Source organism: Seriola aureovittata, chromosome 14 (assembly GCF_021018895.1).
Source record: "Seriola aureovittata isolate HTS-2021-v1 ecotype China chromosome 14, ASM2101889v1, whole genome shotgun sequence".
Lineage (NCBI taxonomy): Eukaryota > Metazoa > Chordata > Actinopteri > Carangiformes > Carangidae > Seriola > Seriola aureovittata.
This window is the reverse complement of record NC_079377.1, coordinates 3,779,995-3,794,794: the sequence shown is the minus strand read 5'-3', so window position 1 is coordinate 3,794,794 and position 14,800 is coordinate 3,779,995. Positions and strand designations below refer to the sequence as shown.

Genomic DNA, 14,800 nt, shown 5'->3' with positions numbered 1-14,800 from the left:
ACTTTATCACTCTGTCAGTCAGCGATATTTGTTGTTAATAAGGTTGGCCCTATATCCTCAGGCAATAAATGCAATGTAGCTTTGTATTCATGAGCTTTGTTGCTGTTAGCTAGAGGAGAAGATCAATACTGCTCTCGTGTCTGTATGTCAAGTATGGATGTGGAGCCAAGAGGTGATTAGCCTAGCATAGCATACAAACAGAAAGCAGGGGGAAACAGCCAGCCTGGCTCCGCCCAAAGTTCAAACATCCACCTGCAAACACCTCTAAAGATTCACTCATACACTCTCTATCTTGTTTTGTCTAATCCATACACAAACACTAATGTAAAAGCCACAATTGTGGTTTTAGATGTTGTCCTCTCTTACTTGGTGGATGGATCACCTGTTGTTCACCTAGAAAAAGATCATTTTTACATTATTGTCTAAACAAATGAGCGCAAACTAGCCAGGCCAACTGTTTCCCCGTCTCCAGTCTTTATGGTAATCATAGCCAATCGCCTTCAGGCTCCAGCAATGTACTTAACGCAAAGATATGAGATTGGTTTTGATCTTCATCTCACTCTCAGTAAATATGATGGGACGTGCAATTTCCATAACTATTCCTTTAAACCTGAAAAATAAGTGGGAGCACTTGTATTATAAATGTTGCTGTTTGGCCAACTCTAAAGTCTCAGATCTATGCTTTTACCTTACACAAGCATAATGTAAGTTGATCAAAAAAAAAAAATAATAATCTAAGTGACTCAGCATTCTTATCTCAATTACATTTCAAGTCTCTGCAAGTTAATATATACACAACCTGAAATCAACAGCTAGGAAAAACACACTGAGAAAGTTAAACCCTATGGTGTAATTTAAAATGTGTGTAATTTGTAGTAAATGGGCTAAAACATTGGTATAGTCTTTAAAAGTCCAATCAAAACAGTTCAAATGAAACAGTAGGTGTAGTTGTGTTTTAAGCAGAACAGCTATTTCTCTGAGGGATGCTGAAGTTTCCAGTTTTCAGCATGACAGGAGGATATTTTCAGAAACTGCTGTGATGCTCCGTGCTCAAGGTCTCGCCATAATTACTGAATATTTATTTATGCAAATTGTTAGTGGGTGGCATGCCTTGGCAATCAGTGCATTAGTGTGGGAATTCACCCCCAGTAATTCACTATTCTGGCCTCCTCTCCCCCCCTCTTTGCCTGAACAGCATTTTCTAGGATGCAGCTCTCCAGACAGCCGTCCTCTGAGTAATGTGAATGTCAGCGTGGGTCACACACACACACACACACACACACACACACAACACACACACACACACACACACACACACAACACACACACACACACACACACACACACACACACACACACACACACACACACACACACACACACAGAGTAGCTGAAGATATGCACATGGGTTCAGCTTATCACTCTTCTATAGGTTTAACTTTGCTGGATTTTGAGGTCAGGACAACTGTCACATGCACTAGCTAATACATACAGACACAAGCGTGAGGCTGAGAGGCATTTTGAAGATGCTTTCAGAACTAATGTTTATAGATTGTACTTTTATACGTATATTTAAATTGAACAATTTTCAGAGGCATTTTAGGGTAAAAAAATCCTTTACTCAAAGGCCATAAGAAAGTTTTTACCACTTATACTTACACAAACCTACACACTGACCCTGCTATAATACCTATACAGTGGTTAGGTAAGACTACTATCAGGTGTATCACTGTTCTGTGTGTGATAATCATGCTAATCATGAAGATAAATGCAGCTCAGGTGGAGCAGACAGATATAAGAGCAATTACAAGACAGACATCTCCCACCCTGTAGCCAGCCTCTGTGATATGGAGATCACAGCTTCCCTCAGCCATGTTTGCCCAAGAGGCTAGTGTCCAGACTCCGCACTAACTTTGTCCCACTTTATCCCAGACCCGCTCTAGCTGACCCATATGACTGTATGTATCTGTTGAATGCTACGTTACCCTTTGTGGACAACAAGTGAAAGTGGAAGTTTTACTTGATCTCTGTGCCTTGATTTTTTTCTGTACCAATCATTAGAGCTTATTGTATAATTATAGCCTGTTTCCAGGGGCCTATAACAATTTGGGGAACTTGGGAACATATGTTTGATAGGAGGAACCAGAGTCAACAGCCCAATCCCAATGTCCCCGCTCATGGACTCACAGACTTGGGCGTGTTCCCAGGAAGTCCATGAGGTCTTCAGGCTGTCCCACTGTAAAGCCATCAAGTCTATGAGGGCTCTCTCACAGACATTTTTGGTCCTTTATACACACTCACAAAAAGAATAAGGTAGAGTTGAATGGTTAACGAAAGGAATGAACTCAAGCGTTAACATTACAAGGAAAAAGAAGTTTACATGTGTGTGTGAACACAGAGCTCAGTGGTTATTCAGAGCCAGAACTGTGTAGTTATCAGTCCTCTGATGACATGATGATAAATTATAAATCTGCATTCATCAGATCTGATCCAGCACTACTATTTTGTTTACAAACAGGAAGCAAAGGGAGAAAATAAAAAATGTAAAATCAAAAGTCCCAAACCCAGACGTAACATGTTTTTGTGTTGCCAAGGTAACAAGATGTGACAAAGTGCTGACCCATTCCATTCCCTCTTTGCCATTTTGACCCCCTGTAGCCTCTCACACTCAACCACTTACCAGGTGATTTACCAGGTGACATTGGGATTAGGCCTAAATGTGGTTCCTGGTGCTCTGGGGTCTTACTGGCTGAATCCAAATGTGTGGTCTTAACTGCACTTAAAGGGCAGGGTCACATCTGTGCTGAAACAACAGTCAGCTACAAACATGGACACTGACACAGTAACCTATGCTAAATGTAAGTTTATCTAAATATTCTATGAGACTTCAGCAGTTTGAGTTACACTGTCTTTACCATAAAAATTGCTCAATGTGTTTCTATGCTGAGCTGCAGTGAGATGATAGCAACAAAAACAGGGAGTAACGTTGGAAGATAAAGAGTGCTTAAGCCTCACATTAGCTTTAGATACATTTTGAAATATATTTATGCACAAAATGAGAACTGTGGATTTTGTCACTTATCACTTTCACTGCAAACGCATTAAGAAAACATCTTTTAATGACCAGTTTGAAGGATCACAGGGGCCAGAACAGGAAGACTAAATAAAACCTGTTTTAATTGTTCATTTTGGTACCTGACAATTGTTTTAAGACAGACCTGAAACCAGACCTGGTTTTTGTCTGGCCTCAGTTGGAGGGTTAATGTGAACACAATTCTTATGTGAAAATTTCCTACGCAGAATTTGCCAGTATTGTTATCAGCCGTTCAGAAAAATACTTTGAAATTAGTTACAGTGTCAGATAATTCAATTCATCTCCATGGAAACACATGAGGTTTAAGTACTGTCTAACTGAACATTTTATTCCCTATAGCAGACCTGCACCCTGGCACAGTGGAATTGAAAGTGATCAGATCACTGTAAGAATGACAAAGGGCTCAGTCTGCAAGCCCATCTGGATTCAGCCACTTTTCTATGGCCGAGGAACAATTGGGGAAGAGTAAGCATCACTGGTCCAACCTGTGTACGGCTTCAGTCACATGGTGAGACATCTTTATTTTTACTGCTGTTAAAAACAAAGTTTTTGGTTGGACATGGTTGGAACTTGCAGAAGGTACTTACAGTAGTTTAAATCCTATAGCTCCTCAGTAACTGGAAGTATTTGGTCAAAATGAGGCATTAGCGGCCTAATGATGGTGATGTAATGTGGCGTTGCGCTCTAACATTGTTGGATTCACAATGGACACCTCAAGTCTCCAGTCTCAAGCAGAGACGAGGAGCAGGCTACAGAGCTCTGGTTCTTTCTGACTGTCTTCAGCCCTGACCGACTCTGACTTAAGTGACATCAGTTGAGGCTCTGCACCTGTACATACCACTTTATACAAGTTTTTTTTCACATATGCAGTAGAACTGCAGTGAAACTTTCCTGTTGATCAGCACTTTGATCCATGGCACATGGGAAATGATCAATAAAAGTTCTGAGCTCCAGGAGATGAACCTTTTTAACTTGAATGACCATGCAACACCCTGCATTACAATACTGTTTAACTATATTACATCTGTCAAAAGTCTCAATCAAACATAGAACAATGAAGAGAAGACAGATGGTGGAGAAAAGAGGATTAAAAAAATAAGTGAAATGTGATACAGCAGCTCCTGATTTATTGATTTACCATATTGTATTGTGACCTGAAGCTTTGAGCCTGAGGGAACCACACTGATCACCCTGTTGTCTACCAGGTTTACATGCGAGCATGCAGCTGATTTTTATTTTTGTTTCCTCCCTTTATTTAGCCTCCGTCCTTTGTTTCTGTTCCTGCCTGTGGTTCATTTTCAATTCAGAGGCTGATGTAAAATACAAAAGGGTTTAGCTCCAGGGCAAAAGCAGATCAGCACCCACAATGCTGTGACATTAAAATCATAAGCCAGATCATAAAAGTAAATTAACTCTTTAGATGACCCCCATCATCAGTTCAAATAACACAGCAGTGACTCCACTCAGATCCACTGCAGGAAACTCGTACATCTGCTCATCTGAAAACAGACAGCCCTGTTTTAATCGTGCAACAACATGAGTGCAAGATGCAGATGTGGGGGGCTTGAGTCACATGACTTGACTTAAATCAGACTTGAGACTTGCTTGATCAACACTGGTAAAAGACTGAACTTGAACCTGGTATTCATGGCTTGAGACTTGATTTAGACTTGAGACAGATGACTTGAATGGACTTGACTTTTTTTAATTAAACGTTTGCACTTTTTTTTTGATATTTCTAGATAAATTACATGTTGTTTTTGAAACATGATTGGGTGATTTCTGGTTCAATGCCCGACAACCAGTTCTCATGGGAAGGCGCTAAATCCAAAAATAGTAACATTTGGATTGCAGCAGGAAAGAGAACATACAAATGGAACAGTAATTGGTCTGCACTTATATGCGCTAGTCTTATCGACCACTCAAAGCTTTGAAATACGTACCACATTCACCCATTCACTAACATATCTCATGGAAAAGCCATCATGTTGTTTGATTATAGATCAGGTTTAGGTTCTATATTAATACTGTGAAAGTATCGAAGCGCTCAGTCCACAGAGAAATGCACACAGCCTGTCAGAAACTGAGCCTTAAAACCAGCCGTCAAAACTTTGTGATGTCACAACAAAGCAGTCACTGCTCTCAGCCATGCCTCAAGCCCCGCCCACCTGGACCCACCATCCAACCTTGCAGGATTTGGTTTCTCTGAGTGTTTACCTGAAATCTGATGACAGACAATTAAAAAATGTTGATGAAGCTGTCGACGTGAACGCATCAGACTGACGCTGTTTCATTTTTATCCTACTGTATCTCACCTCATAAATTGTGCCACATTTGCTAAAAAAAGAAGAGAAAGGGGGAAGTGACTCATGGGACTGATGAACCACTGTATTCCAACATCTACCTCACAAACAGGCAGAATGCCAAGTTGTGGTGTGTGTGGTTATTTCGGCGTCATTTGCAGTCAGGGCAAACACAGTGGACAGCCGTGTGTAATGGCGCCACGCTTTAAAATCTGAGGCGGCAGATTTATCAACATGTGTCCTGCTGCCTTCAGATGCTGCAGGGATTTAACGAACCGAAGGAAAAGATTTTCATACGGTGTAAAGCAGCTGTGGACAACAAATATTGTAAGAACCACTCGAATTTACTGACATTCCTGCTTTATCCACATTAAACCTTAACACTCCCTCTTTGTCTTTCAGCTGACTGGATCTTCTCCTTGGTGAGTGTTAAGGTTCATTCTTGAACTTGGAAGCAGGAGTTGGAAAGAAATGACTTTTTATGATTTACTGTACCACCTTCTGTTATCAGTGTGGTGGTTCTGAACCTTCTCCATGAAAACTGGGTGATCTGTTGACTAAGACCAAACCATGTGAATTCAAGCTCTGGAACAAATGTAATAAGAATAAATATGATATACAGGGTTGGACAGTAACAAAGTACATTTACTTGAGTACTATACTGTACTTTACTTTTTTGGAAAATTATGACTTTTGACTCCATTAGATTTCTATGATGTACTCTTACTTTGAAGCAGAGCTTTTAGTCAGTGGAATGAATTTTCTTTTATTTTGAAAAATGTGACGGACCATACTCTGTGTTCCTCACAGGAGAAAAACCAATCACAGCCAACTCCTCCACTGTTACGTTTGAACCTGTCAGTGTCGACATTAGATAAAGATGAGGCAGAAGATTCTTCACCAGAGTCTGATCTGAAGTCTGTGTTTGAAGGTTTAGAAATAAAGAAGGATTCATTTAGTTTTAAATGTTTGCTGTGTTTACCACGACCAAAATTCATAATTAACTAAAAAATTTGCCGTCTAGCTTGAGACGAGAAGAGGTTTGTAATGTTTATTACAGATAAACCCTAAAACGGACCAGTGGTTCTTTTTCTCCTTCACATCACACAAATATATCTGTTACATCTATATGAACATTTTTTGCTGTATCTGCATACACCAATCCTGATCTCTACATCTTCACTGTTACATGCCCATCAGATGTTGTACATCCGCCTTAGGGGGTGGGGTGGGGTGGGGTGGGGATGGGGGGGACTCAAGGACAATCTATGTCAACCTTGCTAAAAATTTGCTCCAGATCATCACATGAGCAGAGCCAAAACCCGACAGAATCTGTGATCTGCAACATTCAGCCTCTCGCTGTTAAATTTACATTTCCCCCACAAATATTACCCATTTTTTTATTTAGCTGCTTCTGTGCAGCTCAGCTCTCATAACAATATTCCAGTGCAGGAGGAAATGCTCTCAGCTTTGTCTTTAACCACTCCTGCACACTGCCTCTATCCTCCCTCTCTGCTCCTCTCATCTCACCATCTCAGGAGCCGGGTGTAAACACTCGGGTTGCTGGAGGTTAAACACTTTCGTGTCCCCATCTCAGGGAACACTCCCAAGGCACAAGTACCACTTCAACGACCATACAACCCATCAGTGTTGGTGGGTCTGCGAGTGCAAGCACCTTGTGTTTTTTGTGTTTGCTATGTGTGCACATACACTCAGTTGCCCTGTAATGGTGCGTGTGTGTGTGTGTGTGTGTGTGTGTGTGTGTGTGTCTGTGTCCTGAAACATGTGTCTTGTCTTCTCAATATCAGTACAAGTGCTGGCAGGTGTGTGTGTGTGTGTGTGTGTGTGTGTGTGTGTGTGTGTGCAAATGTGCATAATTACAAACACGCACACACTAAGGTGAATAGTACTCCACACAATCATTGTCCAGGCTCCTTTGTGTCTGGCTAAATGAGACAGAGCAGTAGATGGGAGGCTTTAGTGGTCTGCTAACAATACAACGCTGTATAACACAATACTATTAGGACACGCACTAGCACTCACTCAGCAGCTCTGCAGACACACTATTGTAAATCCTATGAATAATAATTTAAGAATGAATAAAGTTTGGGGCGTTCGCTCGGTGCAGCCATTGTTGTTCCTGAAGAATATAAAGCAAAAAAAAAAAATTTTTTAAAAATGCTTCGTAAAACAGCCACTGCTGTAAATCTTAGAGTTGCGAATTGACAGTGTAATTATATTGAGCAGTGTAAAAGTAAGGCTGATAATTACAGTGTGTGTGTGTGTGTGTGTGTGTGTGTGTGTGTGTGTGTGTGTGTGTGTGTGCGTGTGTGTGTGAGAGAGATTAGGTGGAACAAGATGCGGTGAGGGTGGGGGGTGGTGGGGGTGGTGGTGGTGGTGGTGGTGGGGGGGTGATCCTGGCTGTGGTAGAACAGGAGAAAGGTGGAGGAGAGAGACAGAGAAGCTCGCTCTTGTAATTGTGGTTTAATTAACACTAATCCCGAGGGCAGACCTGTGTGTGTGTGTGTGTGTGTGTGTGTGTGTGTGTGTGTGTGTGTGTGTGTGTGTGTGTGTGTGTGTGTGTGTGTGTGTGTGTGTGTGTGTGTGTGTGCTTGTGTGTGTGTGAGAGAGCGTGTGAGTGTGTGTGTGCTCTGCTGCAGTGCCCTCAGCTGTGTCCACATATGTGTTTGGGATGATATAAGCAGGCGATCCTCTGCTAAGGTAACACCTGTACATTTAATATTATTTAACTCCTGCAGATTCTAAACACAGTATGCGTGTGAGTGTGTGTGTGTGTGTGTGTGTGTGTGTGTGTGTGTGTGTGTGTGTGTGTGTGTGTGTGTGTGTGTGGGTGTGTGTAATGAGCGGTGACTGACAGGCTGTTATTATTTGGTCAGTGTGATGAATTATTTTCTCAGAGGTCAGAGGGAAGTTAAGTGCTGATTGGAGTTTTACACAGGAGATATGAAGATGTAACTAGATTTATGGAGATGTTTGCTGAGTCTTTACTTGCCATTAAGATGATAATGACTACAAGACAAACCTAGATGTACTGTTTTCATCTAAAACTCATTAACTCAATCAGTTACGGCAGACTGTCCCTCCATGCAGTTTTGTTTCCTTCATGCCCAGTAGGAGAGGACAGGTTCTCCGTTTGAATTTTAAGAAAGTCGGCAAAAGAAAGTCAGTGTGTGTTTCCATTAACAAAGTGATGCAATCAATGGAGACAACAAACTAAATGACAAAAACAGGTCGTTTGTCACTTTTGTCTGAGATAGCCCGTTAGAGCTTTGTCTGATTCAGTGCTCCAGTCATCAGGGTGACGTTTGCTTGTTTGTCAGTGTCTCCTAAAATACAATAGACCTTTCTTTCTGCTCCGCCGCCGAGAAAAGTTCAGCATTCAGGGACATACACTCATTTCTTTTAAAAAGCCTTTTAGAAAGCCTCTAGTTTGTTGTGTTCAAGTGTTGTGGTAGTTTGAAAATTAATTTCTGATTTCTTAGATAGATACTTTATTGTGTCCAGTAGCTCATCAGTAATAATAATACTAATAATAGTTAATAATAAATAATAAACAATAATAGGTAAATTAGCCCATGATCCACTTCCTGTGGCTGAGGTGTTCTACAGCCTGATGGCAGTGAGAACAAAGGATCTCCTGAACCTCTCTGTTCTGCAGCGCAGTGAGATGAGACGTTTGCTGCAGCTGTAGCTGCTTTTCTGTCCTGCCAGAATGTTGTGGAGATGATGGTTGGTATTGTCCAAGATGGCCTCCATCTTACATTGCATGCATACTCCACAACAGTCCTGAGTGCCAAGCACAGACCCAGCCTCTTTGACCAGCTTGTCCAGTCTCTTTGTGTTCATGTCGGACATGATGCTGCCCCAGCAGACTGCAGCATAAAGAGTACACTGGCCACCACTGACTGATAAAACATGTGCAGCGTTTCACTGCAGACGTCAAAGGACCTGAGCCTCCTGAGGAAAAAGATGCGGCTCTGCCCCTTCAGGTAAATGGCATCCGTGTTCAGGGACCAGTCCAGTTTACTGTCCAGGTGCACACCTAGGTAATTATAAGTGTGCACCACCTCAATGTCCTTCGCTCGAATGTTGACTAATGATTCGAGATTGAGGGAGGTGATTAGCTTAGCTTAAACCCGTATCAAAGCAGTACTGTAAAAGTGACCGTTTGTGCCTTTAAAGCGTGGTGCTGCTACTATTTCTTTAGCTGCTCATCCACCTGCCCAGTACTGCATCTGGCTTTTGTTCCCTAGTCTGTACAACTAGTTCCAGCACATAAACTCCACCACAAATGAAACAAATGAGATGAACTATTATTGAATTATTGAGCTTTAGACATATAAACAAGTGTATTTTTTCACTTTGGAAAGAGCTAGGCCAGCTCGTTCCCCCTGCTTCCAGTATGTATGCTAAGCTAAGCTAACCTTGTCCTGACTCCAGTTCCATTCTTATCCTACCAACATGAAAAAACAATCGATCTTTGGTTCTTTAGTTCTTTCTTAAAGTGTTGAACTGCTCCTTTAAGACTTGCTTAAGTTTAATGGCAAGAAGCCAGTGTTAGCAGGTGGAAGAAGACAGGATGCAACTAGCAGTCCCCACTGTCAACGTCGGACACTCTCTAGGCCCTATGACAACTTCAAAATACTTCTGCTTTCTGCTTGAGTGGGTAGTAATTATTTTCACTGTAACAAGAGGTGCATTTTATGTGTCTGTCACAAAAACCAGTACTGCCATCTTTCTGCTGAGGACCGTCTCAACAGAGTGTCTGTATCTCTGACATATTATGGAATATGGATCTTATTGCTGCTTCTCAACTAATCTGTCATTTAGATTAAATTGTTTCCTGTGTCCACATGCAGCATCTGGATCTGGTTTTGGTTCTTAAAACCACAAATGTATCTTCTTATACAACAGTTAGTTCCGACCAAGTAATTTGATTGGATGAGTGCTGAGTGCTGATATAAAGTACAACAGCACCGGGACTTTTAACCACACGTAACCTCCGCTTCACAGGTGTTCTATTAACCATTCATTAGCGTTACATTGACGGTCGCTCTCTATCTTAGATTGTAACAAACTTTGCAAAGATAAAAATATTTCCAGAAATAACATTTGAATTAAATGATGTGTGGTCATCAGAGGAGGATGAAGGGAAGACGCCTGGATACTTCTGCACACACCTGAGGTAACGTGTACACAGAGTAGCAAACTAGTGTGCACTGTGCAGGTCAGGAAAATGTTCATGTCTTACTTAGCAACAGTCCAGTACCAGTGCAGTTGTGGAACTCTTTGTTTTGGGTTAACCAAATAAATGATAAAATAAACAAACAAATCATAATCTGTTGTTGCTTATTTAAATAATATGGCGCTCGGAAAACACTCGAGGTCATGGCTGTGATTCGGTCACAGGTACGAGGCCACAGGCCGAGTACCGAAGACAAGTTGTACTAATATTCAGGACATCACTCCCTCTCCTGTGATATTACTTAATTATGGATCAACACTTCAAATAAAACACTGGAAAAATGTAAAATATCGACCATTAACTAACATGTTTACGTTTTTAGCATCTGATGTTTCCATTTACATTGCCAAAACAAAACGTGCATGAGACGTGGAATGGAATTACATTAGTGATAAGACGCATAATGTGCTTTCCAAGTGAATTTGAGGAAAGGCTGCAAAAAATAAGCAGGTGTAACAACGAGTCTTGATTTGGACAAATGCTCCAGTCACACACTACAGAAGAATTTGGGATTCCAGAGATTTTGAAAGTAGATAAACTGAAACCCTTGTAAATCTGAGCTGTAACACTGTGACACAAACCCTCTGGTTATTTTTGAAAGAAAGTGAAATCAACACAGAGGGTTAAAACCACTAATAAAGGAGATTTTAGAAATTATTTAAAAGATGATACAGTGTCTAATCAACGTAATACAGATAAAGTCACCGTTCTATGTTATAGTATTATATGTTATATGTACTCTTCACTTTAAACTGGTGAATATCCTGATGCCATAGACTTTCCACTCCTCTGGGTTCCTGTTCCGTTTCCATCCAGTCTGTCGCTTCTCAGAGTGGTTTTATTCAACAAGACCCTGCAGTCCTGCCTTGTGATTTATCTCAGGAATAAACAATCGAGCAAAGTAGCACAGGAGCTCCTGCGTGGAGGAGTAACAGTCAGAACATTAAATTGGAAAGATCAGATCTCATTTTATGGCAAATTAATCCATGAAAAAACAGAAGCTGCCTGATCTCTGCAGGTGAAGTCATAGAAAGAAAGAGCTCTGCTTATAGTTTTCTGTTTGTTCTCCGCTCTGATGAACGCCAGCAGGCCACAACAGTCTGGTTTACTTTAACTGTTGTGTAATCAATGAACTGATCAAAAGAAAAAAAATCATTAAATGTTCCCACAACAGCTAATAATAAAAAGAGGAACCAAAATTTTACTTTCACCCCCATATCCTGAACAGTGAAAAGTCTGTAATTTCAGTTTCTTCCAATACAACTCAAATATCTGATTGTGCTTGATTCAAGATTTGATCAAGCAAAGTTATGTCGTTTTCAGCTTATTTTAACAGTGATACAAAATGTGGTTCAGGATCCATAGAGCAGAATGGTCACTGAGATATTAAGACCTTTAGGCAAGAGATGGATCCTACATTTCCCATGAGGCAACAGTTTTTCATCAGATCCTAGTTCAAAGGGATTTCATCCAAATCGGAGCAAGAATCTAATTAATTTTCATGGAGATCTGCGTATTAGACTATGAATAATCATGTAAAACTGATAGTTTGTCATGGGTGTGGTGGTACATGGAGTGGTCCATCCTCTGCGGAGCATGAATGAGCTCAATCAGAACATAAAGCATCAGCTATGTTTGTAATGCCATCCTTGTTTTGATTTGTGTCCCAGTAACCTCTCTACTTTAGTAAATCTGTGAACTGCTCCTTACCTGCCATGTCAGTGGCGAAGGGTCTGTCCGGTCTCCAGCCGGTGTACCAGCCCACAACTTTACCCCCAGACACCAAGGGGCGCTCGTACGACCGGCCACCCACGAATCCCACAGGCCAAACTGACACACCTCGAGTGCTGCGCATCTGCAAATAAAAGAAGGAGAGAAAAAATGTGGTTCAGATATGACATACGAAACTGCAACCACCAGAGCTGATTTACAGTACAAGTTTCAAACTTAAAGATGGCGGATTGATGCACATGAAACAGCCACATTAAATAAAAAGCTAAGACATGTTAGAGAAATGAATTTGCTTGTTTTTGGTGTAAACATCCAGCAGTGGGGAATTTTGAACAGTCTCCTGTGTGATGAACTGAAACCTGACAAAAGCCATTTGACAGTTGTGTTATTTTAAAACAGCAGGAGTCAGAGCTGCTCCCACATCGTCCTCTGTGTGTGTTGGTGTAGTAATGACAGCAATCTAAGGCCACACTGCTCGCTGCGCCACATTCAATTCTCCTGTCAATGAGGATGCCAAGCCAACCAGATGTGATGTCTGAGCCTGCGAGGAGACATCCACCCTGAGAGGGCGCGCAGTAAAGGTGAACACCCCAGAAAGTCAGTGACCAGGCTTGTGACACTGATTCTCAAATAAATGACTTGTGTGTCAGTTTGCATGTGTGATTTAGAGGATCTCTCATTTCACCTGAAATCTCTAATTTCACCTGAAGTGTGGGTGAGAGTAGCATGCAGAGAGTCTGTGGCTAACTGAATACAGCACTAAATGAAACTGTGCAGCGCGATGCTGCCTTCCATTTTCACAGTGAATGAATTTGCACATAGCCAGAAGCAGTGCAACGGGAAATAAGACAGCGAGAGAGCAAGATAAAAGACAGAGAGAGAGAGAGGGGGAGAGAGAGAGAGAGAGAGAGAGAGAGAGAGAATGGACTGTGTGAGAAAAGCTGAGTTTTTGTGTTGCAGTATGAGACATCTGTATCTTGACATTGTGTGTGGATGCCTATGTGTGTGTGTGTGTGTGTGTGTGTGTGTGTGTGTGTATGTGTGAGTCTATTTTCCAACGCCGGCCACCCTGAAGCCCATTCACTCAGACACTGCTCCTCATCGCTCAACCAAACAGCCTCCAGCCAGTCGCTCATGACAAAACAACAGAACAAAACCAAATCAGTAAGCAGCACTGCATTACTGCGCCTAGACATCACACTGAGTTCTAGCTTTTAAAGCCACGTGTATATAACCAAAAATGTGGGAGACCTGGTTGGGTGCAAAGAATAGTGCATGACTGATAGAAGAATAGTATATATAGAAATCCAATAAGAATTTTTGACACGTTTCTCTTACTTGATTAATGTAAGCAAAACTAATGACAACCCAGTGAGTGGTGTGTTAGGTTCACTCAGGTGTAGGAAAGGTTAATGTTGATGTATTGTGATGGGGAGAACTCACAATCTGCCATTGACAGCTTAATTAAATGATGTCTGCCTCAAGCAAAATGCGTGTTGAGCCTTGTCCAAACTCCATAACACAAGCAAACGTAAAATGCTGTGGAAATTAACACACTGCAAGCTGCAAGTTATTACTGCAGCACTATAGCCTCGAGCAGTTATGGTGACTATAAGTAGGCTAGGTACGTCTGAAAAAAAAGGTAGATATCGCTCACACTGTTGGTAGCACATCTTGCCTCCTGTGCTTTCGCTACAGGCCATAACAACCAATCTCAAAACACACATGCTGAATTGCAAACACCTGACACAGTTATACATCAGTACCATGGTTTCCCTGTTGTGAATTTGAAGTATGAGGTCCATGACCAAAACGTCATATCTCTAAAAAACCCTGCATGAGACAACATCAGTGGGAGAACACCACAGGTTCTCTGAGAGAAGGACAAACAGTATTTAAAATTTCATTCATTTCATTTAATAATTACTCTCTTCTTCCAATTCTAGTTTTAGTTACATTTTGTATCAAGTTTACTTCAGAAATGAAAAGGTTACTGTCCTAAAACCATGAAAACAGAGTTATCCAATCAATCAATCAAAATAACATCATAACCAGTACAGAAGGCCTGAAGTCCCCATAGCCGCATGTGTTTGTTTAGAAAGTGGCAGGTGAATTAACCAATCACATTTTGATTTATAGTGGCTTAGACCAAAAATCATTGCCATAGGCTTTCCTGAAGGCTCAAGACCAGGGTTATCTCACAAGGTTTACCTTTTTCTGGCCAGAGGCTTAAGCTAGCAGATCAGAGACTTCAGATGGCAAAGTGATAGGAAAGTCTGCAATGGACTTCATATGACAATATTCACTACTTGAAATACTTTAATGAAAAACTCCTTTGATCTGTGGACCCTTGTGGACTAAAGGAATATAAATAATTGAGGAATAAACAGACAAGTGGGCTTCAAA

The 14,800-nt window shown here is 41.3% G+C and overlaps 1 protein-coding gene across 1 annotated transcript in view; it reads right to left on the bottom strand.

Annotated features, from left to right (window-relative positions):
* b3gat2 (beta-1,3-glucuronyltransferase 2 (glucuronosyltransferase S)) overlaps nucleotides 1-14,800 on the bottom strand; it is a 60,272-nt gene that overhangs the window by 17,194 nt on the left and 28,278 nt on the right. Inside the window, exon 2 of the mRNA XM_056395344.1 lies at nucleotides 12,374-12,518. Coding sequence (XP_056251319.1) covers nucleotides 12,374-12,518 — 145 coding nt within the window. The remainder of the gene's footprint in view (nucleotides 1-12,373; nucleotides 12,519-14,800) is intronic.